The sequence below is a fragment of the Hyperolius riggenbachi genome, chromosome 7 (assembly GCF_040937935.1).
Source record: "Hyperolius riggenbachi isolate aHypRig1 chromosome 7, aHypRig1.pri, whole genome shotgun sequence".
Lineage (NCBI taxonomy): Eukaryota > Metazoa > Chordata > Amphibia > Anura > Hyperoliidae > Hyperolius > Hyperolius riggenbachi.
Genome location: NC_090652.1, coordinates 89,554,096 through 89,581,722, shown reverse-complemented (window position 1 = coordinate 89,581,722; position 27,627 = coordinate 89,554,096). Strand labels below are relative to the sequence as shown.

Below are 27,627 nucleotides of genomic sequence, written 5' to 3'. Positions count from 1 at the left end.
AATTAGAGAATATTTTCTTTGCTGCTAATCTTCTAGTAATTATTCATAGTACACAACCAATTCATTATATCATATATTTTTTTTTTCGCTTCAGTGTCTAAGTATAGTCGTCTTGCAGCCCAAATTCCCCAGGATATAATCTCATTAGGACACATTCTACATGGAGCTTGCAAGTACTTCCGTGTCTGCATGGGTTTCCTCCAGGCATCCCAAGTGCCTCACACATCCCAAAAACATACTGATTAACTGGCATTATTTGTTTATAACAATATAGAGTTTGAGGGGTTAACCTTAGCCTATTACAGGGACGTAGGACTATGGCAATGATATGGATACCGTACTTACACAGTACTTATACCAAGGTTGCAGAATCTGAATGTGTGGCACACCAGCTGAGGAAGCTTTAACCACCCCACCCCCCACATACTGAACATTTTCCCGAATAAATTTAATTTTTATGTTGTACACTTTTTTTTTTTAACTCAATTTAAGTCCTGCACAGTTCACATATGCATATTTTGAGGTATTGCTTGCAGCATTGGCCGCCTCTGCCTCCTATAATCCACTTGGTGGCCACTATTGCGCTCCCCACTTATGTCAGAACTGCCTGTATATTTGCTGGCGTTTGTGGCCTGGAGTCCCATACAGTATCAGATTAGGTTGGGTTCACCCTAATAATGGTGCATGTAAACCAGGACTGCTGGAAACAGCATAGGTGTGGGTGGTGCTGAGCCAACGCAGCCCCCAGGAGGTTTAAGGTCCTGTTTACATGGGCATCTCGTGACGTTAAACAATGGCCGTGGAGCATGTCGCTTAGGCACTGTCCATTCAAATGAGTGTACAGTGCGTATCGTCCTTTACCACTTGCATAAATGCTGCATTCTAATCAAGATATTTTGCATCATCTGCCCGCTGCTTAGCTGATCTTGGAAGCAACAGGGTTGCTTTTTTATGTCCCCCTGCAGAGGGTGAAAAGCAGCCAAAAGCCTCTAAATGCTTCTCTACAAGCGTGCAGAAAAGCATCTAGACAAGGCGCCACAGGACTTCCATGTGAATCAGCCCTGTGGCATTGGAAATGCTGCCAATGTTGTATCCACAAGTTTGAACTGTTTGTCGGCCCTTTGGTTCTTGCAGTCTAATAAAGGCTCCCAATTTTATATTGTAACATTTTTGACCTGCATAAGTTTTTACCCCAAAAAGTAGTTAAAAAAATGTGATTGCATTACCATATATACTTGCATACAAGCCGAATTTTTGACCCCCAAAAAGGGGGTCAAAAGTTGGGGGGGGGGTCGGCTTGTATGCGAGTCTTCCCTGGTGGTCTAGTGGTCGGGTGGTGGGTGGTCCGCGCCCCGCTCCCCCCCTCCCCGCGGCCGCCGCTGCTATTACCTGCTTAGGCAGCGGCCGCTTCCTAATCCGCATTCCCTTTCTGAAGTTTCAGAGTGTATCACAGCAGCGCGCCCGGCGCTGCTGCTGTGACGATGCAGGGGGCAGGAAAGAGCGGTTCTCCTGGTAACGGCGATACAGATCGCCGCTATAGGGAGCCGCGCTCTTTCCTGCCCCCTGCATCGTCACAGCAGCAGCGCCGGGCGCGCTGCTGTGATACACTCTGAGAAAGTTTCAGAAGGGGAACGCAGATTAGGAAGCGGCCGCTGCCTAAGCAGGTAATAGCAGCGGCGGCCGCGGGGGGAGCGCTATACTGGGGCACTACCTACCTATACTGGGGCACTACCTACCTATACTGGGCACTATACTGGCTAAACTGGGCACTTTACTAGCCATACTGGGGCACTATACTAGCCATACTGGGGTACTATACTAGCTAAACTGGGCACTATACTAGCTAAACTGGGCACTATACTACCTATACTGGGGCACTACCTACCCATACTGGGCGCTATACTGGGCACTATACTGGCTAAACTGGGCACTATACTAGCCATACTGGGGCACTATACTAGCTAAACTGGGCACTATACTAGCTAAACTGGGCACTATACTAGCTAAACTGGGTACTATACTAGCTATACTGAGGCACTACCTACCCATACTGGGCACTATACTGGCTATACTGGGCACTATACTAGCTATACTGGACACTACCTACCTATGCTGGGAACTTCACTAGCTATACTGGGCACTATACTAGCTATCCTGAGGCACTACCTACCCATACTGGGCACTATACTAGCTATACTGGGACACACTGGGGGGCTGCACCAATCCAGCATTTGCTACCCCCGGCTTATATGGGGGTCAATCATTTTTCCGGGTCGGCTTATATGCGAGTATATACGGTAAGTCATGTAAACAATTGTTGCAGCACACAGTAGATTGAATGCAGCTTACCTCTAGAAGGTCATTACTTAATACTTCTGTCTTCTCAGCTCTGCAAGAAAGAGAAAAACACTGTCAGTGTATGTTCCAGTCAGGTCACTATCACAATACAGATCATCACATACAAAGATCATACAAGCGCTCATCTGAAAATACAATTCAAAATCCTGCCCATGTGACACCATCTCATCCAGACACAGGAAAATGGGGCAATAGGCAAGCAGCAACTTTGCGGAATTCCGGAAGTCCCAGATTTAAACAATTCTAGGAGCGACCAGGATTTGGCTCTGCAGCCATTAATGCAATTGCACTCAAAATGCAGAATGCATTTTACAATCGCTCTACGATCACCAGGGCTGTGGAGTCGAAGTTGGAGTCGGAGTTGAGGCAATTTTGGACACCCGGAGTTGGAGTCGTTAATTTCATAAACTGAGGAGTCTGAGTCGGATGATTTTTGTACAAAATCCACAGCAGTGTTAAAGGGGAACTGAAGAGAGAGGTATATGGAGGCTGTCATGTTTATTTCCTTTTAGACAATACCAGTTTCCTGGCAGCCCTGCTGATCCTCTGCCTCTAATACTATTAGCCATAGCCCCTGAACAAGCATGCAGCAGATCAGGTGTTTCAGTGGTTCAGACTTATAAGTCTGATCTGACAAGACTAGCTGCATGCTTGTTTCTGGTTTTAATCAGATACTACTGCAGAGAAATAGACCAGCAGGGCTGCCAGGCAACTGGTATTGATTAAAAGGAAATAAACATGACAGCCTCCATATACCTCTCTCTTCAGTTCCCCTTTAAGTATTAGACTAAGGAGTCTGAGACATTTTGGGTACCTAGAGTCGGAGTTGGAGTCGTAGTTTCATAAACTGAGAAGTCGGAGTCGGAAGATTTTTGTACAGACTCCACAGCCCTGACGATCCCAGCACTGCAAGTAGAGCCACCCCCATAGGGTTCCACTGGCGTTCAGCAAGCGCAGAAAAAGCGCTGCCAGTCGGCCCTAGGCCTTGCTGTTCTTTAAAGTTACCTCGGTAGAGGGAAGCCTCTGGATCCTCATATGGCTTCCCCAGTCTCCCTCCACCTCACTGCATGGCGGCGACCCCCGAAGCTTGTGGCCATGCTATCATATGAGAAAGAGCAGGATCCCACTGTGCAGGACGGCTCGTGTCTGCGCAGTGTGGTCAAGCTTTGTCAAAAAGCCACTATTGAGGGGCTTCAGGCGATCCCAGCGTGGAATGGTGAGGAGGAGGGGTACGGTGGAAGTATCTGGATTATTCAGAGGCAAGTACCCCTTTGGGACATTTTTTGCTACAGGTACACTTTAAGGTCGATCTACACTTTCTCTATGAAAAAAACAACAATTTTTTTGTATGCATGCCAGCATCCTCCTGGAAATGAGGATCTCTCTCCTCCTTGTGGTATAAATGTATGACTGTACATAACTAACAGCATGGGCAGCACGGTGGCGTAGTGGTTAGCACTCTTGCCTTGCAGCCAGGGCACTATCTGCACAAAGTTTATATGTCCCTGTGACTGAGTGGGTTTCCTCTGGGTGCTCTAGTTTCCTCACAGATCCCAAAACATACAGATAAGTTAACTGGCTTTCCCCTAAATTGTCCCTAGACTATGATACATACACTACATGATACATACATAGACATAAGACTACATTTATTTATTGTATGTATAAAGCGCCAACATATTGCGCAGTGCTGGACATTAGTTAAAGAGAAACAGTGACCAAAAACTGAACTTCATCCTAATCAGTAGCTGATACCCCCTTTTACATGAGAAATCTATTCCTTTTCACAAACGGATCATCAGGGGGCTCTGTATGGCTGATATTCTGGTGAAACCCCTCCCACAGGAAACTGAGGACCATGGTACTCCTGGCAGTTTCTGGTCTGTGAACCTTGTTGCATTGTGGGAAATAGCTTTTTACAGCTGTTTCCAACTGCCAAAAAGGCAAGCAGCAGCTACATCACCTGCCCGCAGTAAAAATGTCCCCATGTGATAAATGTCAGAATGTAAATCAGGGATTTAAAATATTTTACAATGGGCAAACACTGACTAAATCATTTATACATAATTATTGTAAAAATGAAGCACTTTTTTTATTACATTATTTTCACTGGAGTTCCTCTTTAAGGTTACAGACAATATTTAGGGGTGACATACAGCAATAAGACAATACAGGAATACATGCAAACCAGATCACACAGCACAGTAGGAGTACAAGGTAATGCTTAGTCAGTCACTGGATGGGAGCATGGAGATTAGGAAAGTCGAGTTCACTCAGATCCATAGGATGGGTGTACGGTAAGGGAGGTGCATGATCAGGTAGGAGACATAAGGAGGAGGACCCTGCCCGAAGGCTTACAATCTATAGTAGGGATTAAATTGTGGACCCCTGTAAGGAACAGTTAAGTGACAAGACAATCTACTATGTATGGTACTGCAAAAGATGTTGGCACTATATAATTACTAAATAATAATAATAATAATAATAATAGGAATAATAATAATAATAATGACCCAGGGAGGATTTGCAAATTTTTACCAACTAATAGCAAGACAGCTTTTGAAAAATTGGGTGCACTCACAAACCAACCCCAATACAGTAGTACACAGCCCCTCACGTCCTAAGGTGGCCAAAAACGATACAATAAAATGATCCGATTTTACAGCAATTCGATAAAAACGATCGTATTTTCAGGAAAAAAAAAATTCGAAAGCTTTTTTTTCATTCGACTGAAAAATCCGATCGGATTTCCTGTTTTCTTCGATTTTTATCGATCCGGAATGCCAGATATTTTTCTTCAACCTTTCTAAAGATTGTATGGTGTGTGTGTTAGATTGTCAATTTATTACTATACACACCCTAGCAATTTTGTCAGAGTTTCCAATCATTTTTATCACAATTGAGGAAAAAATTGAACATAGGTGTGTGGTACATTGGTCATATTTTTGAAATGTTACAATCAGTCAGAAAAATTGATTGCAATTCTTAAATTGAACAGATATTTAAAAAATTGTATGGTGTGTGGCCACCTTAAGCTATACCAAGTTGTTCACCCTTAAAGTGGAACTGAACTTTTGCACAGGACAGAAGGAAAACAGAGAAATGCACCCTGTATGCATTTAGAGAGTTTAACCTGTCTAATTCCCAATTTGTGTCTAATTACAAGTTGTAATTTGATCTCTTCCCTGTGTTACCTGACTGCCACAGCAGATAAGCTCATTTGAAATGTCTGCTTCCATGAAAGCAGGAAGTAGAAACAGTGCCAATTAATTGCAGGATTGTATCAGCTGTAACAAAGAAATGTTTTTCATTATGATGTTGCTTATCTTTTAGAGCAGAGAGGATGTTCCGAGTTCAGGTCCACTTTAAAGAACAGTAATGCTTTCCTCTGAACCTCCGATTTATGTGAAATCCCCTCATTTCTGAACTCTATGAGGGATTTACATAAGAATTTCCGAATATACAGGCCTCTCGCACAAACACACTACAACCTGAATTTCAGGTTTAGTGGTCTTACACAGAAATTCCCTGAGGAGAGGAAAAACTGGCAAAAGGCAGAAGCCCAGTACTCAATATGGCCACTGCAGCACTTCCTGTCCGCATTCCTGTCTCATGACAGATGAGCTATTACCTACATGTGAAACAGTTACCACAGCAGACTAGAGTAGGGAGGGAGGATCCAGAAAGTTTCTCACACACTCATATTAGGTTTCTGACAAGACCCTGCTGTTTGTTTATAATGTATGAGGTGTGTTGCAGCCTTTCACTAAGGAAGGAAGGCTACTCTGGTGCCACACTCGGGTACCATGAGAAGGGACAGGGGCATAAGAAGGGAGAAGATTATTCTCTGGCTGCCAAAAGTCATCCAGCCTGGATTGCATGAGCTGTGGGAACAAAAGAGGAATCTGTGGCATTTAGAATCAGCCTCCTGGGACATGTCCAGGCACTGGAAGCAACCCATCCTTAATAGTAAACATGGAGATTTAGACAATGTAATAAATGACAATACACTTTACCTAATGTACCCTCCTTGTGTAATAACACTGTAGATACCATTCTCATCCTTACAGTAACTTATCTAAGAACTGCCAACGTTATACCAGCACTCTTTACAGTGTCACAGACTAACCAGTGGTTAATTTGCATATATTCAGCAGTGGTGCTCTGGGAGACATCTCGAGCTCACTCCAACCTGAATTATCGCAAATTCTTTCTGTTTTAGGAAAGCAAATTTTTGTTTTTCTTAACATCTTAGTAAGGGGGCTTTTAGGACCATTGTAGTCCCTTACACACTCCAATGAGTTCTGGGTCACCATGAGCTTGCTGGTTCTGTACCTCACAGACTAACCAGCAAGCTCATGGTGACCCAGAACTCATTGGAGTGTGTAAGGGACTACAATGGTCCTAAAAGCCCCCTTACTAAGAGGTTAAGAAAAACAAAAAAGTTTGCTTTCCTAAAACAGAAAGAATTTGCAATAATTCAGGTTGGAGTGAGCTTGAGATGTCTCCCAGAGCAACACTGCTGAATATATGCAAATTAACCATTGTACCCTAAGAAGCTAAACACACCTCCAGAACCGCTGGAATGCAATGATGTGTCAGCTTGTTAATTTGTACAGAGCCATAATAATCAAACATGCATACAGACTGTTTCGGATTGTTTGATCCTTACACACTCCAATGAGTTCTGGGTCACCATGAGCTTGCTGGTTAGTCTGTGCCTCTCGGATTCACAAGCCCTACTCCATAGAGCCAAATCAATCCATGCCATGCACTGATGAGGATCAAACAATCCGAAACAGTCTGTATGCATGTTGGATTATTATGGCTCTGTACAAATTAACAAGCTGACACATCATTGCATTCCAGCGGTTCTGGAGGTGTGTTTAGCTTCTAAGGGTACAATGGTTAATTTGCATATATTCAGCAGTGTTGCTCTGGGAGACATCTCAAGCTCACTCCAACCTGAATTATCGCAAATTCTTTCTGTTTTAGGAAAGCAAACTTTTGTTTTTCTTTACAGTGTGGAACTCTCAAATACCAGCCAGGGCACAATCTGCACAGAGTTTGTATGTTCTCTCAGTGTTTGCGTGGGTTTCCTCTGGGCACTCCAGTTACCTCCCACATCACAAGAACATACAGATAAGCTAAGTGGCTTCCCACTATATCGTCCCCAGGCTACGAAACATACGCTACACGATACATACATAGATATATGACTATGGTAGTGATTAGATTGTGACTGTACAACAAGATGCAGACCGGGCACTGTCCTTTTATTTGCATGTATTCTCATACATTGCAGCCACCATAACAGGAACAGCTCAGCATGATATATACATCAAACCTGGTGCTGTGACGTGTCCTCGGGCGGGTAGAGGTAAGCATTTGCCCGTTAATGCTCACCTTACCTCTACCCACCCGAGCACACGTCAAGGCACCAGGTTTGATGTATATATCATGCTGAGCTGTTCCTGTTATGATGGCTGCAATGTATTAAGGCCGGTTCACACTTGTTTTAAAAACGTATCCATGGGATACGTTTTTAAAGCTCTGCAGAAACGCAGGAAGCGGATCCTATGTTAAAAATAGGACCTGCTTCCATTCGTGCAGAAACACGGATCGCACACGGATCCGTGTTGCCCGGAAAGAAAACGTCTGGATTTGACACTTTTTCCCAGACTGGACAGGAAAACGTGCCCAATGCAAGCCTATGGGAATGGACAGTGTCAGCTCTCACTAGGCTAGTCGCCGCATCTGCGTCACCCGTTTCGGCCGCATCCCTCCACCGTTGTGACGTCGTACTCAAGTACCCCGCCGTCCATCACTGCAGCTCGGTCCATTCTGAAGAGCCCGGAGGCTTACAGAAGCATGAGGATTCTCCATAAGGCTGTAATTGACCAATGGGAATCCTCAGCAACAGAGAGAAGTCTCATTGGATCAAGTTGAACCAATGAAAATTCTCCCTATTGAAAGGCAGAATTGGCCTGTTGCAGCCTATGGAGAGCCCCGCTTCTGCTGGCCTCCAGGGATGCCTACCTACTGACGCGATCAACGTGCGGACGCGGAACGTGCCCTACCATCCAGATCAGAGTCAAACAGATCAGTTTTTCAGAAAACCGATCAGTTTGATACGGATACGATCTGGAACCGGACAAGTGTGGACTGGCCCTGGGAATAAATGCAAGTAAAAGGACAGTGACTGGTCTGCATCTTGCTGTACAGTTATCATGAGCGTTTCTTCCCTTCTTCACCAGCAGCAAGTCCCATTGTAATACAAGGCCATCGGTGCTAACGGGTGGGATTATATTATTGTTTGCTGTGCATGCTGTGGTGCGGCCCTCTTGCTTGCCGAATGCCAAGCAAGTCTTTCTTTATGTGTTAAAGGGATTAGATTGTGAGCCACTCTAATGCTAGGCATACACGACTCGACGCAGGCTTATCAATCGAGCCACTGATGGCTCGATTGATAATATCCGACGTGTCCGATGACCGCGGGGATCGATTCCGCGCTAGATACCCGCGGGCGGACAATAGCGGCAAATCAAGCGGAAGATAAGAAGGGACGAGCGGGAATCGATTCGGGCACACGCGCGGACAAGCAGGAGTCGATCCGGCGGCTAATCGGCCGCCGGATCGACCCGTGTATGCCCAGCATAAAGGGCCAGTTAGGTGACAAGACAATATACTCTGTACAGCCCTGCGGAAAATGTCGGCGCTATACTGTATAAATACTAAATAATAATATAATATAAATAACAAAGAAAATCTCTTTTGTGGATGGGAGGGGAGAACCAGCAGCCTGATCAGTCCCATTTTGAGAGTAAGAGGACAAGCTGCCTGTCCTATGGAGAGTGGAAGGGGTTGAAAAGCAACCTATTCTGTTCTATTGAGCGAAGCACCAAAACTAGGCGCAGCTATAGCAGTGATGCTTAAGTGGGCGGGGCACGTAAGGGTAATTCAGGGTACTGTCGATCTCCCTCCGAGTTGCTACGATTCTGAGGGGGAATGGTATCGGACGCTGCCGGGGATTTGAGCGGCAGCAGGGTGACTTGTCATTTTGGTCACTCTGCGCCCAGCTCACTTCCTGCATACTAATACGTACACCTATGGAAAGGGGAAATAGGATGGTTAGCATTAGGTGTGTACATTAGCCATTGGCTGAGGATTGTATAACATGGCTGCTTGCAAAATAGGAAAGGGACGACAATGGGAGACAGCTAACTCACAGTAGACTGTCACCTGAAACTATCAAAACAGATACTTTTTGGTGCAGAGAGATCTGTATTTATGTGTTTCAGGCCAGCAATGGGGGAAAAAAATTATGTGAATTCCAACACTTCACAGAAGTCACTAGTAAATATACAAGAATGCAATGCTCTATGGTGACCCTTGTGGGGCTTCCCCTGCTACCTAGGAAATATCTTCCTCCCATATCTCTTTTAAGGAAGTGAGGCAAAAATCTTCTCAAGCAGGGCACACCGAGAAACTAGCAGAGGTTTCAGCCCCTCCCTAGCTTGCCCCAGACTCCCGCACTCACATACACTCCTAGCACTTGTGGTACTGCTGCCACACTGTTACTGTCAATGATACAGTCACCAATCAGTAGCCCCATCCAGCTGGAGAACAGGGTGGCCAAGCAAAAAACATACATATGAGAGGTGGAGGAGTCAAGCAGCTGGGTTCATTCAGTATGGATACAGTGCTGGCATCAGTGTTGGTGGGCCACAGAGGAGAATGTTACAATAAGCCAGGCAGGCCACAGAGCAGAATGTTACAATAACCCAGGCAGGCCACAGATGATAATGTTATAAAAATTCAGGCAGGCCAAAGAGGATAATGTCACAATAACAAAGGCAAGCCACAGAGGAGAATGTTACATTAACCCAGACAGGCCACAGAGGAGAATGTTGCAATAACCCAGGCAGGCCACAGAGGAGAATGTTACAATAACCCAGGCAGGCCACAGAGGAGAATGTTACAATAACCCAGGAAGGCCACAGAGCAGAATGTTACAATAACCCAGGCAGGCCACAGAGGAGAATGTTACAATAACCCAGGGAGGCCACACAGGAGAATGTTGCAATAAGCCAGGCAAGCCACAGATGAAAATGTTGCAATAAGCCAGGCAGGCCACAGAGGAGAAGGTTACAATAATCAAAGCAGGCCACAGAGGAGAATGTTACAATAATCTAGGCAGGCCACATCGGAGAATGTTACAATAATCTAGGCAGGCCACAGAGAAGAAAAGAAAAAAAAGAAACACAAACTGGTAAAATTGATGGACTCTACCATGTAGTGGTTTTTATCCCATGCCACATGTGCTCCTCCTGCTGGTCCTTCTGTCATTCTGGGCCCCAACCAGTAACGCTGCTACTCTGGTCCTCCAACCAGTTATAACAGCAAGGCTGAAAGATAGATGACACAGCAGCATGTGGCAGCTGGGCGAAGACTGGAGCCCCAAAAAATGGGACAACTAAAAGGAAGTCGTAACTGTGATGAATGATACGGAAATCGAGAAGATTAGCGATTCTGTATTGTTCCGCAAAGCAGAGCGGAATTTCATTTTTTCTTTTTACAACAGATGTCTTTCCTTCTCTCTGAGTGATAGCAAACCCATCACCCACATTTAATTAACTTGTTCAAAAGAATTCCTTGCTGGCCAGTCACACTCAGATGCTAATTGAGCACCAAAAGTTTTTTTACACCCAGCGGGAGTCCAGCCGAAGCGGCACCGCTGGGGAACAGGTTTAAATGCCTATGGTTTTTAATTTCGGTCTGTTAAATGAAAACCATGCATAGCACTGCTATGAAATTAATATAGTCTTATTCATTAAAATCTGCCCAATGTGCTGATATAAAATTCATAACAATAACTTGTCCGGTTATTGGTGTACGACCCTCCTTGGGGCCCACTCAGCCTAACGCACTCATGCAAGATGTCATATTAATATCGGTAGTTTCTGACAATTATGAATCTGCTATCCACCTAAATACGACATGCATAGTTTATGAGTTACAGTATTTTCCAATTTAAGCTCAAAATCCTCCTAGGAGGAGGTGGACTGTCATTGGTGGTTAATTCAGAAGGGGCATGAGTTGCCACACCCCCAAACCAGCTTCATCAAAAGCACATTGCCAGCAGACGGACGTCAGTCCTCCATTTTAACATCATCTGGATTACAACTCGACCTGCTGCTGCTAACCAGAGGACCATGTGGTTAGCAGCCATCTTGGTACTGTAACCTCACTTTGGATTACAAAGTATACCTAAAGGCCTCTGATTCTGAAACCAAGGACTTTGCATTTATTCTCCCAGAAGGAAATATCCCCACACAGACTGCATTTCGGCTAAGTAAACCTTTTCACAATTATTCTCTTTTATTTTAAGCTTTGTGTGTATATGTTCATTAGTGTATGTAAATGTGTGTAATGCATTTTTGTTATTAAACGTTTAAAAATCGTTTAGCGGTTATGACCTGTTCCTGAACATACACAATTGTACTTACTCCTCCGAAAACGTTACCTTGTGTTCTAGAGTATCTTGTAATTATAGCTCGTATGCTTGAATCGGGCACAGATAAACAGGTCTGGCGCCGATCCCTGCATACAGCTAAGGGTTAACTTACAGTATTCGCAGTGTGCTAATATATTTACAGTCCTGTGCTGATTCACACGTGGTGGCAAGCTTTTGAATTGTAGGTGTGTGGTGAATCCTTTGGAGTCAGGACGCTACTCTCGGCTAGTCGGTTCATAGGCTGCGAATCCACATATGGGCATCTATGCGCAAAGCGACAGTGAGACCAAGTTTCTGATTGAGCGATTGACCCCATCAAAGACCGGCCCCATGCGGTCTATGACTGTAACATATCAGCCCTCGCATACTCTGCATGTGGTGGTTGGAACCATCCAGAAGCTTTCCCCTAATGAGGCAAGTACCTTTTTCTCCCCTGAAAGTTACAGGTGTCCTTTAAATCATATCATACATGCAGGCCGGTCACAGTATAATATGGGGCCGTGCAGTACAGGAGAACTCTCCACACCACTGCTATATGGCCACTAATGTACCTGGCTCACACACACACTTGACATCACTGGCTATATGCTTTTAGCATCTATTTTATGGTTAGGGAAAAAAACAGCATGGTTGAGTAATAATTAACTACTTACAGAGGGTGAACGCAAATAAAATTCACACCCTGTTTCAAAGGCTTTGAAGAAAAATGTAAAGAGAAGAGAACCTATCATGTGAGAATGTGTCACCAAAAACTGCTGTGAGTGTACAGCACCCTGTGCAGCATGCAGAGCGTGCATAACCCTCAGAACAGTCTGTGCCCCAGGGCGAGCTGGATGTCAGGGTGTAGACTATATAAAAGCGCCTCAACAAAACGTTTACCTTCAGCAACCACTGTCGTCATGTCTTTCATATGACAGCAACATGAAGTCTTTAATATACTTTGTGCTGAAAAACCTGTTGGGCTGCTGACAGGGGCAAAGATGCCCCTCTTCACTTAGACTCTTAAAGGGATACTGTAGGGGGGTCGGGGGAAAATGAGCTGAACTTACCCGGGGCTTCTAATGGTCCCCCGCAGACTTCCTGTGTTGGCGCAGCCGCTCACCGATGCTCCGGCCCCGCCTCCGGTTCACTTCTGGAATTTCTGACTTTAAAGTCAGAAAACCACTGCGCCTGCGTTGCTGTGTCCTCGATCCCGCTGATGTCACCAGGAGCGCACAGCACAGGCCCAGTATGGTCTGTGTCTGCGCAATACACTCCTGGTGACATCAGCGGGAACGAGGACACGGCAACGCAGGCGCAGTGGTTTTTTTTACTTTAAAGTCAGAAATTCCAGAAGTGAACCGGAGGCGGGGCCGGAGCATTGGGGAGTGGCTGCGCCAACACAGGATGTCTGCGGGGGACCATTAGAAGCCCCGGGTAAGTTCAGCTCATTTTCCCCCGACCCCCCCTACAGTATCCCTTTAACCATTCAGAAGAAATTTGAAAACAAAGATCCAGCCCACACAAGGTTTTGGTAAAATAAAGATTAAGATTAATATGTGTGCACTTCAGTCTTTAAAGTTTAGCAATCAAAAGAAAGAATAAAATGAACAAAAATCACTAACATTTCTCTACAAAGCAGTCCTTTACTTGTTTATTTTCTTTTTTTCAGTTTTAACTTGAGCTACATATGCATTGGTCACTACAAACACTCTTCAATTCCGTCCAAGACGAATTACATTTTCCGATAGTTCCAGCTGAGCCTTAATTTTGACTGCAAATTAGGAATGCATGATTTTTTCACACGATTTGGTCTCTTAAGCCCCATCTACACGATACGATTCTATTACGATTTTCTTTACGATCCGATTGAATCCGACATGTCCGATCGGACTTCGATTCAATTTGCATTGTTTTGCAATGGCAAATCGAATTGAATCGAATCCCGATCGGACATGTTGGATTGTCGTAAATAGAATCGTAATCGAATCGTACAAAAAAATCGTATCGTGTAGATTGGGCTTAAAGTTGCACCGCAACATTCCAATGCAAAAATAAAAAAAAAAAAAGTGGCAACGCAGATTAACGATTCGTTACCGTCGCATTGAGTAGGTACAGTTAAGCATACAGGCATAGAAAAGTATGCTTTCCTGTACCTGGTAACTTGTGTGTTTAGAGGTAATGCACTGCAGCAGTATGTTACCATAACGCTACACGTAACATTTTTAGCCGCATGAAGGCAATTAAAACTTTATTGTTCCTGACAGCATCAGGTACATATCCGCCCACAAGGCGGCAACTAGCTCCACTAGCACCTCTTTAAAAGGCAGCCGTCCAGCCGTCGTGTCACCGGAAGAAGGCGTGGCTAAGCGCCGAAACGCGTTGTGACGATCAGACGGCTTGCCGAGAGGTGTATGAGACGGCGGTTGGTCCCCAGTCCACTTGCTCTCCATCGCAGACGGACCCTTCAAGCCCTGGCCAGGCTCAAGAAGTGGGAGAGAAGATACTCGCTGGCGGCCCCCTACATGTGCAAAATTTGCACATACACTAAGTGCAATTGTTTTTAGCGTGGAATTGTCAAATAAAAAGTTAATGCACCATAGGAGCGCACCCTTGTTTTCTTGTTCCCCATATGCTAGATTTCTGGCACCACCCAGCGGAGGGAGCAGCACCGTGGGCATAACATTCACTTAAAGGGCCATACTTAGCCGAAGCTAGCGCAGGATATACATCTTTTCTCTATCTCCAACCCTCAGCCTGTGAAAAATTCACTCCCCCCTCCCCTCTGCCTTTGAAATCTCTGGCTAGTAGCCTCCTCCTCCTCCTGCCCAGACTGAGCTCCCATGAGCCCTTGCTACAAGGGTCTGAGTGCCTTGGCATTTTGGAGAAGCTGTGGGCGAGGCTTGTTTAGTTTATAGGGAATTAGAGTATTAAAAAAAAAAAAAAAGTATTGGCTTGAGGAATGGCCTATAAATTAGATGCAAGGAACACAATTAGGCAATGAATAAAAGTTCATCTCGGATACACTTTAAGGAACTACAAGTCTGACAGCAACAGTCATGCTTCATAAAGGCAAATACATTGTGGGACTTGTAGTTCCTTAACAGCTGGAGAGCCAAGTTTGCAGATCACTGGCGTATCCTGACTTAAAGCAGGAGGATCGGCAATAATATGCCAGGGAAAAAAAAACACATATAAAAAGGTAGATAAATACTTGATCTACTTACATAACTCATGTATTGTACTGTCCACATTTTGATTTCAGTGCATTTTATATAGTAAATTAAGAGAATTCTGTTCCTGGTGGGGGCCATGTATTTTACCCACAGTTTAGGCTAAATCCTGATGTCATTTCTGCCCTTTACTTTTTTCCTTTTCTCCTGCAATCGCTGAGTCACCTCAGCCTTGCTTGTAAACACAAGTGAGCAGGGGATCTTATTTCAGATAAGCAGCTGGCAGGGAAATAAAGGGAAGAGGAGCAATAGATTATAGATAAAAAGAACCCCCAGCATGCAACTGTTTGGCACTGACTACTAAAGGGCCAGTGCTCCTTAAGTATGTGATAACTCCAAATCATAACAGCAGAAAACGTTTTGAATGCAGGATTAGCATCTTTATCACTTAATACACTCAGACCAGTTGCTGTTGAAATGTGATTTTTATGGTGACAATCCCGCTTTAAAGAGGAACTTTAGCGAAAAGGCGAAAAAAATAAATCATTACATTGCAAAGTGAGTAGTTAAAAAAAAAATAGAAAGATCAAGAAATGATTGATATTCACCATGTAATTTGTTCATATTGTTTGATCTGCAATCAGCCTGCACATCATCATCTTTACTACTGGGAGAAAAAAATAACAGAGAGAACCAACTGCCATTATCTATAGCCATACCCCCTAACAATGCAATAGGCTAAACATTTTTTTTGTTTCTTTGTTTTTATATATAGATATACCTGTACATTTGCACAAAGATACTGGTTGCGTGGCAGTTGGAAACAAATATTATTTCCAACAATGCAACACGGCTCCCACAGTGTGATGTCAGGACCTAGGTCCTGACATCACACTGTGGGAGGGGTTTCACCACAATATCAGCCATATAGATGCCCCTAATGATCTATTCAAGAAAAGGTTAAGATTGCTCATGGGGAAAGGGGTATCAGCTACTGATTGGGATGAAGTTCATTCCTTGGTCACAGTTCCTCTTGAAGTGAACCTCCAGACTAAAAATTCGACTCAGCAGCACTGAAAAGACTTGGTGTTTCTTTAACAGTTTCACAGCATCAGAACTTTGTTTCTCTTATACAAGCCTCATTTTTAGCTGCACAGAAGAAAACTGCCCGGGCATTTTTTCCCTGATGCTGTGCAAAGCATGATGGGATTTCTGATGTTGTTCTCTTTCTGCTGTTTTGGTGCAATTTTTTTTTTTACATTTTGAATTTGACATTTGAAGCCTAGCGCATGCAGCTGGGAGTGGTTATCAGGACACAGGACAGTTGGAACCGTTTCTTATGCTCCCTGTCACCTCCTTTCAACCAAAAAGATGGCTTCCCCCATGACAAAGATGGCAGCCCCCATGAATCACAAACATTTGCCTGTTCCTTTAAAACAGGGTGGGTAAAAAAATATATTACCTATATATTCTAATTAACATACAGTAACTAATGTAACTTAATGACAGTATGTTTGTTTAGGCTGAAGTTCCCCTTTAACTACATCACCCATTTTCATCTAAGGATTTTCCCTTTCTGAAGCCTAAAGGTGGCCATACACTCGTTAGATCAGAAATCTATATGATGATCTATCTGCTGCTAATCTATTTGATGCGTTTAGGAACATTTTTTACTAGGAACAGATTTCCAATAGATTTCAGTTTGAAATCTATTGAAAATCGGTCTGATGGCCAATGCAAAATGATAAGCAATCTCAACAGATCGACCTAGATTTTCCAGCCTGCCAGATTGATTGAAATCGATCGAAATCGGCCGCAAATCAATTGGTCAATCGATTTGAAATCAAGCAATAGATTTTAATCGATCGGCCAAAAATCGGCTGAGTGTATGGGCCCCTAAAGTGTGTTAGTTGTAATTAATTACTGTGTCCAGCAAAGTTTTAAAAGAAAAAAAAATTGAAACAAGAAAAAAAAACAAAAACCCAGCTGCTTCTGTTGTATAACTTTGGAGAAGCAAGACGTGGGTGGAGCTCCCTGCAGACTCATCTGAGGCAAAGTTTTATGTATGGATTTGTGCCTATACAGTTTTTAAGAACATTTTCCCATGGATTGTAAAACAATGTGCATTCTAGTTCAGATTGCACGTTTCGAAGCATTACGAGGTTTGTCAAATATTGGACAGCATGCAGCAAAGAACCAGGTCACTCATGCGAGTCCCTATAACCGAGCATGACATGGCTAGCGGGATTCAGATGTTATCTCGCAAGTCCTACAGTGGAAATATGCCCTGATGCAGGAATGCAGGTAAATACATTCTTTATCCCAGTCCATTGTTCTCCTACTTTGGGTGTGGCATGGTCAAATCTGATTGACCTGCCCACCAGCTAAATCCAGGGAAGAGCAGAAGCAAGCTGCATGTCAGTGGCAAGCATATTTGGCCCATGATAAGCACAATGCACAGCCTTATATTTTTATACTTTAGTTTATATTCACTTGCATCACTGTTTGCTGTTAGGACTTGCTTTTTGAATTTTATGTTTAGATGGGCTTTAAGTATGTGTACTAATAGGAAGTATGATTCAACTTGCTGCGTGCTTGTTGTAGGTGTGTGCCTCCAACTACTCCAGCCAAAGCAAACAGCATGACAGCTAGTCTCCTGGCATTCCTATTAGGAAATAGTGCATCCATCCTTCATCTTCAACTAAACTCTGTAATTACTATTGATTTATACAACACCAACACCTGGGCCTGTACAACAAATAGTATGGCTTCTGTAATGTCCATAAGCAGCAGGGGGCGAGTTTCAATACTACAGCACAGGTGGGCGGAGACTAGAGTGAGCCCTGGCAGCAGGAAATAACCAATCAAAATATGACGGCACCCACAGCAAAGGGAAGTGGAGGCTAGTAAGATGAGGAGTTTTTCTGCTCTGTTGGATCAGTGAAGGCATCCATCATATTAAATGACCAATAAGAAGGATGGGAAGGGTTAAAAAGGAGGGATATATAAAAAGGAGGGAGGGACTTCCTCCTGACACTCTTCGCAACCTTAGTACGTCTTCAGCACGTATCTCTGCAACAAAAGATTTCATCATGGAGCTTGCTTGGAAGGTATCTGATTTTGGGCGCTAGTCTAGTTTACAGGACCCAGCAGGGCTATTGTAAGCCAAGTTCCAAAAGATAGGTCTATTCCAACTAGGCCCAGACTTCCACACAAGTTATTATTCTGTAGTCAATAATTACACGTCATAAAGATTGACTTCCATTATCACATGCACATTCATGTACAGCAAAGGATGAGATTCGGAAGGAGAACCATGATTATTATTTAGTATTTATATGGTGCCAACATCTTCCGCAGCTCTGTACAGAGTATATATTGTCTTGTCACTTCACTGTCCCTCAGAGGTGCTCACAGTCTAATCCCTACCAAAGTCACATGTCTATGTATGTATCATGTAGTGCATGTATAGTCACAGGAGACCATACAAACTCCGTGCAGGTAGTGCCCTGGCGGGATACTAACCGTGGACCCATCGCTGCAAGGTGAGAGTGCTAACCACTACGCCACCATGCTGCCAGTACCCTACAGTTGTGCTGCAGAACTGTAGCAGCCTCACTACATCAGATAAAATAATTTACAATCACGACAGGTAAGCTTTATAGCAATACTGCCTCTCTGAACTGACAACCTTTAAACATTAAAAGGAGAAGTGAAATATGTCAACTTTCACCTGCTTGACTTTACAAGGGTGTGATCAACAGTATAATTCTACTTTGGTCTCATGTTTACTTATCTCACCTATCTGAAACTAGAAAGTGTACCTAGTCCATTTAAAGGCACAAATATATAATTCTACCACCCTGTTAATGTATACTAACAAGGATACTATGGGGATAAAGCAAACATGTGGGCAGGTATGCTGTCAAGCAGAAGTTGCCATAGTGACATGAGGTTTCTGGTTGGGGGGTGGGGGGGGGAGCTTGGCCACACCCATTCCCACACACAGCAATGAAAATTCCCAAGCATGGTCATGTGGGTGGTGTTTATAAAAATCACAACCAGTAGTTGGGTCACAATTTGCATATTAACTTTGATGAGGGGCGGGGGGTGCAGTAAAAGCACAAAGAGGGAATAAAGTTTGTTGTGATCAATGCTGAAATACAGCAGTGTTTAAAGGACCGCTATTGCAAAAAAAGAAAAAAAAATTCAAAATATGTGTATAAAACTTACACACATTTCACATTTTACAGAGAAAAATGCACTATAAAACTTCTTTTCACCCTAAAAAACTTTTATTAAATTTGGTACAATACCAAACACAAGAACGTCATTGCCTGAAATTTTGGTTTATGATAGTTTTGGGTGACATTTTAGCCATGAGTGAAGAGGGGGAGATGATGGGTGAGGAACCAAGGCTGTGGAGTCAGTACAAAAAAAATCATCCGACTTCAACTCCGACTCCTCAGTTTATGGAACCACCGACTTCAACTCCAGGTACCCAAAATGGCTCCTACTCCTTAGTCTAATTCTTACCAGGGTTGTGGATTTGGTACAAAAATCATCCGACTCCTCAGTTTATGAAACCACTGACTCCAGGTACCCAAAATTGCTCCGACTCCTCGACTTCAATTCCACAACCCTGTTAGGAACAGGAGACCTCCAGCTATACACTGAAGGAGAAGCCAGTCATGTTAGCAGATGTCTAAGCACGTACTAGATGTAATACATTGCTGCAGACAGCTCTTCAGGTTATTCTGCATTCTCCCTATGGAAGCCTGATTGCATCAACCATGGACCTGCCCCTGTTCTAATGACTGTAAGCAAGCTTTGCTCCAATAGAAACTGGAGTTCATGGTCACGTTGGATGGAGAAGGTGTGGCTAGGGTCGGGAAGTTACGCAGATGGTGATAGACCTGTCAGGGCTCTGAGCAAACCTAGAGTTTAAAATGAGCATTGCTGATTGTCATCAGGCACACACATATAAGGACTATACACTAAAATATAAGCCTTCTGTTGGATATGCAGTTCACCTAAACAGGTGCCAGCACTGGTAAAACAAAAAGTCCCAGGAACCACACTACTACACAAACACCAGTCTAGAGCCACACACTGTTATTGTTAAGACAAAATCATGGAAACGCTTAATTAGCAAAACAAAAATAAAATAAAAATGTATATCAATTTATTTATTATTGTATGAAAAAAGTCAATTTTTTGACTAAAAACGCGATGGTTTTACACAAATCAGAACCCCATACAACCCCCACCCCCCGCAGGAATAAAAGATAGACCATTAAATTGCCATAGCGGTATATATATATATATGTCCCTCCTGTAATTTACGTGAGGTATACTGGCCTGTATGGAAAAAATTATGGCCAGATGTGTCTACATAGACAATACAAAAAAAAAATTCTGTATGAGATGAAAGCTGAAGTTAAAAAGTAGGCAGGTGCACTTATTTGGGCACCACAGAAAAGAAATGAAATCAATATTTAGTAGTTAGTTCCACCTAACTGCTGGGAAGGGGGAGTGAGCAGCTTTAGTACATCGGCCAAGGATAAAATGAACCCCTGTGATTCAGTTTTGCAAAGAAAAGGCAACTATTTAAAGTTTTAGTTCAGGCTCGTGCTGTTCGTTGTAAACGCCAAGTCACACGGAACACCATGTACAGTATATTTGGGTCGAGGGTTATGGCTCCAGCTGAAGTAAATATATTTACTGAAATGTGTATATTCCACAAGTATACACACACACTCACTGTTTATGTTAAACACACAGAAACTCACATGATACATAAACAAGCCAGGGCCTCAGTGACATTTAGCTACTTAAGTTGCAAAGTTTGAGAGTCATCCGGTTATGGAATACATTCTTTGTTGTTTGTAACACTAGATAACATTTTGTTATAAAGTCAGCAAACTTCAGACATGGAAAGTAAATAGCAATAGCTGTGTATGTGTCTGTGGGCCTTACTACACAATCAGCAGCAGTTTATACAAAGAAATCTTTTTCTTCTTCCTGTTTTCACGCAGTTGCCGCCAACGTCCAGCAGGTACTATAGAGTTTATTACTGTCTTGTCCATCGCAACTAATACGATTTCAGGTATTATTCCTCATCCACGCATCAGAGTCCTCATTCGAACCGTGGCACCTGCCGCTATGACATCATAAGCAGGTGAGGTGACATTTGATAGGTCACTGCTACCGATCGAGTGCAGTGGGGGAGGGGTTACAAATATAAATATAACTGAAAAAAGCAGCAGTGGTAAGGTACACTTAAACAGTGTTTTTATTACACCATGCAATTTCCCATCAGGTGGTCAAATAAATTACTTCTGACAGGTGATTTCTGAATTATTTCTATTGATTTTGTATGGAAGTTATCGGGAAATCAATATGGGGGGGATAAAGGATAGGAAATCAGATCAGACCTGTAGGAAATTATCTATTTGACAGTCTATCTGAAAGGAAATTGCATGGTGTGGACCAGGCATTACCTGTAGCCTGACTACACTACTAGTCCGGTGTTAGCATAGTAACCCGCAGTACACCGTTGGTGGTAGTGCTGCCTGCGCTTAGCAATATTACCGGCACTTAGTAGATCAACCCCAATATGCATTAAAAACGATGAGCCTGAACTGAATCTATAAGACGGTCTCAGATCCTGAACACAGTGGCAGCTGACCGGTTCTTGCTGCTGGGCATCAAACCTAAAAGGCGTTACTGGTTACTAAACCTTGTCAGACAAAACCGGAAATAACGGCTCCGCTATAAATAGGAAACGGACACCAGCTCTGGGTTGTGACCTTGGTCATTTCCTGAGGACAGAAAGCTGCTGGGAACAGCCAGGAGAGTGCCGGAGGCCTCCAGACCAACTTCACCAGGATCTGTGTGCGAAGCTTTATAAACAGATGGGAGGAGTAGCTGAGGTCAGATGTGCCATACACAATCAGGAAGAAAAAGCAAAACAAAAATAATGGGGAAGGTAAAAAAGACAAAAAAACCTGCATATCACCTTTTTACTGGAATTTATCTCCTGCTAAAAACTCCAAATCACCTACATGGTTAAAATATTTAACTTCAGAGTAACCGAGCAGCTCAGGGTGACCCAAACTACTAGGAATGTATAGGGGGATAAAAGGAACCAAAAAGCCCTCCTACTAAAAAAGCAAAGCTTGGTGTAATTGCCTTCTTAAAACAGAAGGAAATTTGCAATAATTCAGTTATAAATGAACATGTGTGGTTACCCACAATGAGCTACCACTAAATATGCAAATTATCCCTTTTCGCCCTTGTTAAGCCAAGCAAGCATCCAGAACCCAGTGTTCTCCCCAGGCTTTTTTAGCCGAGTGCTCCACCCGGCTAGTTTTTGTGAGCACCCGGCTGTCATCGGCTCACCTCCTCCTCTGCTATAAGCAGAGTTGTGCACAGAAGCACCGGACCTGCATTCTCTCATATTGCCCCACCCGGCTACTTTTTCATGCCAACCGGCTACTTTTTCATGCCACCTGGCTGGAAAAAAATTCTGGGGAGAACACTGAGAACCGCTGGTGTATAGCAAGCCTATAGCTTTAAGTTTTACACAGCCATATCAAACCCACATGTAGACAGCCTGTTTCGGACTTTTGGTCCTCATCAGTACATGACAGGGATTGATAAGGCTGTTTAAAGTAAACCTAAAGCGGAAAAAAAACTTAATAGAACATTAGTAGCAAATAACAGTCCCATATTTGTATAGCTTTTTTTCTATAACATTGCATCATAGTGCCACAGTTGCAGTTTTAAAACCATACTCTGTCTTTTCAGCTATAAAACAGAGCAGAAATAATGACCCTTTGAACTATCCTGCAGTAAAACTTTATCTCAAGCTCTCTCACTGTTTCTTAGCTGTTTAAGTGCTTGAGAAAACAGGACTGTATTCAACCCAGGTGGGTCGAATAGGTCAGAGAAGCTCCTTCGCAAAGATAACTGAAGTTTTTTGTTTTTTTTTTGTTGCTATTCCTGTACCGTAAAACAATATGAGACTATTTTCTTTGCCGACAATGTTCTATATCTTAGCTGTACTACACATATAATTAATTATCACATACGTTTATTTTCACTTCAGATTTGCTTTAATAAGGACAGCTTCTTATAGTCCCGGGAAAAGCCTGCATGCTTTGAAGGCTAATCTTAGAAGGATCTGTTGATTCTGGCAAATAGAAGGAACCCCACTTACTCTGGTTACCTATTGATTAACAAAATCATTAAGAAGCCACTCCATTGTCATTAGAAATGATGGATTATTGCTGTACCAGCCATTCTGAGAGTTAATGATACTAAAAATTACCCAAATTTCCTGTCCATTTCAATTTGTAACCTGCTACGATGTATTATTGCTGGGAATTTAAACGCGACTTGATAACAGTGCACCATTTGGTGTTTAAAAGAAGCCCTTGATCTGTCCAGCCCAGATGCATTCTTCTGTTCTGCAAACTAAGCATGGACATTTGCATCCACCAGTTGTACAGTTTTAGTTAACTTTCTTAGCTGATAATGATGCGACTGCCAAGAATGTAGTATGTGTACAGCAGGCACTACATCCTCCTCAGAGAGTCATCCAGCAATACTTCTAGTGCATAATTATGGCTCTGTACAAATTAACAAGATGACATCATTGCATTCCAGCGGTTCTGGAGGTGTGTGTTTAGCTTCTAAGGGTACAATGGTTAATTTGCATATATTCAGCAGTGTTGCTCTGGGAGACATCTCAAGCTCACTCCAGCCTGAATTATCGCAAATTCTTTCTGTTTTAAGAAAACAAACTTTTGTTTTTCTAGTGCAGTGATAGGCAAACTTGGCTCTCCAGCTGTTAAGGAACTACAAGTCCCACAATGTACATTTGCCTTTATGAATCATGACTGTGGCTGTCAGACTTCTGCAAAACATTGTGAGACTTGTAGTTCTTTAAAAACTGGAGAGCCAAGTTTGCCTATCACTGGTCTGGTGTATCGACTCAGGTGAGTGCTGGCCAAGGCTCAGTTCCCACTTGAGCGGATGCAAAATGGGCATGGTAATCTCCATTCATTTTGCATCCGCTCTGTACCGTCTCCACCCGTCTGAAGCGATTGCCACTTCCTGCTGCCAATCACTGACGCTCAGCCCTGAGGCCAGCAGAAGCATGGGGCTCTCCATAGGCTGCATTAGACCAATGCTCCCTAGCAACAAGTAAAATTTTCATTGGTCCAGCGTAAACCAATGAGAATTCTCAGTTGCTGAGAATCCCCACTGATCTTTTGCAGCCCAATGGAAATCCCCATGCTTCTGCCAAGCTGTGTACAGGGACTGACGGCGGCAGGACATGTGGCCCCGGGCAGACACGTTACACCCATAGGCTATATGGGGAATGCATCAGCCTGCCCGGGATCATCGCTGCCTGCATAGGACGCTGCGGATTGGATCCCGCAGAGTGACAAGCTCCCATTTATAAAATAGGATCCATTCACTGTCAGTTTAGCGATGAGCGAAGAACCAACAAGAAATATCCATCCTGCATTCAAGTGGGAACCCAGCCGTAGGGCATTGTTCTCCCTGTTACCGCGCCCGCTCTGCAATACTCCTAGAATGTCAATCCACCGTCCCTTCTCCCACTCCATAGCAACATAGCCTGGAGGCTAGCCATGTGTTTGTACAACTTCAGCCCTGCACTGTCACTGCCCCTTGCTGGGGGAAATGCCTGGTAAATGTGTCCAAGGCTTCAGTGCTTTATATAGGTTTACAAACAATGCAAAACCAGGAAGGGTGAGCTATAACTTTAACATGAGCTTTATTACCCCCTGCAGAGCACTGAGAACTTGCTAGCAGAGAAGAGATCAGAGTGATGACTTATCAGTGTGGCGCTATATGGCCAGAGAGGTGACCAAGCTGAACTGCCTAACTGCAATAAGGGCCCAGTCACCCTGGAGCGCTTTTCAGGAGTTTTCCAGCGCTTTGCTGATTGCCGGTGATCAGCAAAGCCTTGAGTACAATGAAGCCCTATGGGATCATTCACACTGCAGTATTTGCACATTTTATTCTTGAAGTTATCGCAATGTGATTCTCATTTCACCTAATAATAATCACAAAGCCCAATCGCTGTACAATCGCAATGTGAGATCACAATTGCGTTATGCAATCTCAAGGGTGAATAGACTGTAAAGTAAAAGAAAGTCACCAACATAGATATCCTCAGGAAACCTCAAAACCAGTTAGTCTACCAGTATGCTCCCTAACCTTGAAGGAAAAACGAGGTGAAAATAAACTGGTAAGATAAACATTTGTATCGATTCTCCTACTTTAAAAATGACTTTTTTTTTAAGCTATCAAAGAGTTTTGTTTTATGTTTAAATCTATTTTTTTAAGTTTGGCTCTACTTAATGACACATTGATTGAAGTATGCCAGAGCTAAAATCTATTAACTATTGACGCTTTGTATCTCTTTCCTTCTCACAGAAGCCATTTTCTGCTAGAAAAATGTTTTATGGCTGTAATTACTTATCAGTGAGGGTTACTTTATTGGCCTCAATTCACTAAGATCATGCTGGAGATAATAAGGCAAGAGAAAACTTACCTCCACACAGTGAGAGAGTTATTTTATCTCTTCATTCCTTAAGTTACCTCCTCTGTAGTTAATTTACCTCCTCTGTAGTTATTTTCACACGCAGTTAATAAACAGTGTCTTATACGCTGGAGTTATTTTGTGGATTGAAGAGTTAACTTAAAGACAGAAGAGTTAACTTTAGGTTTGCCTGAGGTAAAATGTTTCCAGAATACTACATGCCTCATCACCATGGTGATAACTCTAGAAGAGTTATTAAAGACAGGAGATAAGCTTAGTGAATTGAGGCCATAGTCTGAACCGTCCCAGCCTGGACAGAAACTGTCACTTGCATACCTGATTTTTAACTCTTCCAGGCAGAGAAAGAAAAAAGAAGGAACATAGCCTAGTTATTTGTGTGCCTAACACTGTACATACACATGTCTATCTCATGTTACCTTGTGTATCCTTTAAAGTACAACAGAACTGAGAGGAATATGTAGGGTGATATTTATTTCCATTTAAAGAGACTCTGAAGCGAGTCTAAATCCGCTTTGTTAACTTTTATGCTAAGCACTATAAGCCCTGCTAAACCGCCGCATCCCCGTGGCAAAACGAGGGGTTTATACCCCCCAAATCCCCTCTGCAAAATCCACAACTTTCTTGGTTGTGGATTTTGCTGTCCATGGAGGCAGAGCTTAGGGCTGCAGCTCTGCCTCCATGCGCGTCAATCGCCGTGCGGATCTCCGCCCCGCCCCTCTCAGTGAAGGAAGATTGAGAGGGGAGGAGAGAGGCGGTGATCAGCTGTGATTGATGCGCTAAGAGGCAGAGCTACAGCCCTAAGCTCTGCCTCAAACAGGAAGCACTCCCCGGACTCAGCAGAGGGGATTTGGGGGCATAAACCCCTCGTTTTGTCGCGGGGATGCAGCAGTTTAGCAGGGGTTATAGTGCTTAACCTGCTGGGCGGTCTGGACGAGCTCAGCTCGTCCAATACCGCCGGAGGCTGCCGCTCAGGCCCTGCTGGGCCGATTTGGCTCAAGTAAAAAGCAGCACACGCAGCCGGCACTTTGCCAGCCGCGTGTGCTGCCTGATCGCCGCCGCTCTGCGGCGATCCGCCGCGAGCAGCGGCGAAAGAGGGTCCCCCCAGCCGCCTGAGCCCAGCCGGAACAAAAAGTTCCGGCCAGCGCTAAGGGCTGGATCGGAGGCGGCTGACGTCAGGACGTCGGCTGACGTCCAGGACGTCACTCCGCTCGTCGCTATGGCGACGAGGGAAGCAAAACAAGGAAGGCCGCTCATTGCGGCCTTCCTTGTTTATTCTGGGCGCCGGAGGCGATCGGAAGAACGCCTCCGGAGCGCCCTCTAGTGGGCTTTCATGCAGCCAACTTTTAGTTGGCTGCATGAAATAGTTTTTTTTTTATTAAAAAAAAACCCTCCCGCAGCCTCCCTGGCGATCTTATCAGAACGCCAGGCAGGTTAACATTAATAAAAGTTAAAGTGGATTTAGACTCGCTCCAGAGTCTCTTTAAACAAATCCGATTGCTTGGCTGCCCTGTTGAGACTCTGCCTCTAATTCTTTTATTCACTTCTATACAAAACCGATCTTAAAAAAGATGAGAAAATCAAATCGAACCTGTTAGAAATAATCAATTCCACTCGTCTGATGGAAAATTGCATGGTGTGCACCAGGCATTAAAGGTAGCTATATACTCATTGATTTTATGGAATCTATTGGAAATTGATGTGCAGTGTATGGTAGTAATCGATTCCTTTTAAAACGATTTTTTGGAACATTGGGTGGAAATCTATAAGTGTATGGTCAGCTTTACTAAGTAAACTGATCAGTATTCTCTTATCAATTTTAAATTGAGAAGCAATTGATCATTTGGTGGACTGAACTTCTATCAAGGCATTTAAAGACAACATCACTTTCACATTCAGATTTGTCTTCATAAAAAAGTGCAGAATGAGATTAGACACCCCATCCCTAACGCAACAAGTGTGCCCCTCACCTCCTGCTGCATAACCTGCCAGCTCTGATC

The 27,627-nt window shown here is 43.6% G+C and overlaps 1 protein-coding gene across 5 annotated transcripts in view; it reads right to left on the bottom strand.

The window, feature by feature from the left end:
• ARHGAP17 (Rho GTPase activating protein 17) overlaps positions 1-27,627 on the bottom strand; it is a 186,367-nt gene that overhangs the window by 81,537 nt on the left and 77,203 nt on the right. For all 5 annotated transcript variants that reach the window (XM_068244288.1, XM_068244287.1, XM_068244291.1 and 2 more), the window contains exon 2: positions 2,350-2,389. In XM_068244288.1, coding sequence (XP_068100389.1) covers positions 2,350-2,389 — 40 coding nt within the window. The remainder of the gene's footprint in view (positions 1-2,349; positions 2,390-27,627) is intronic.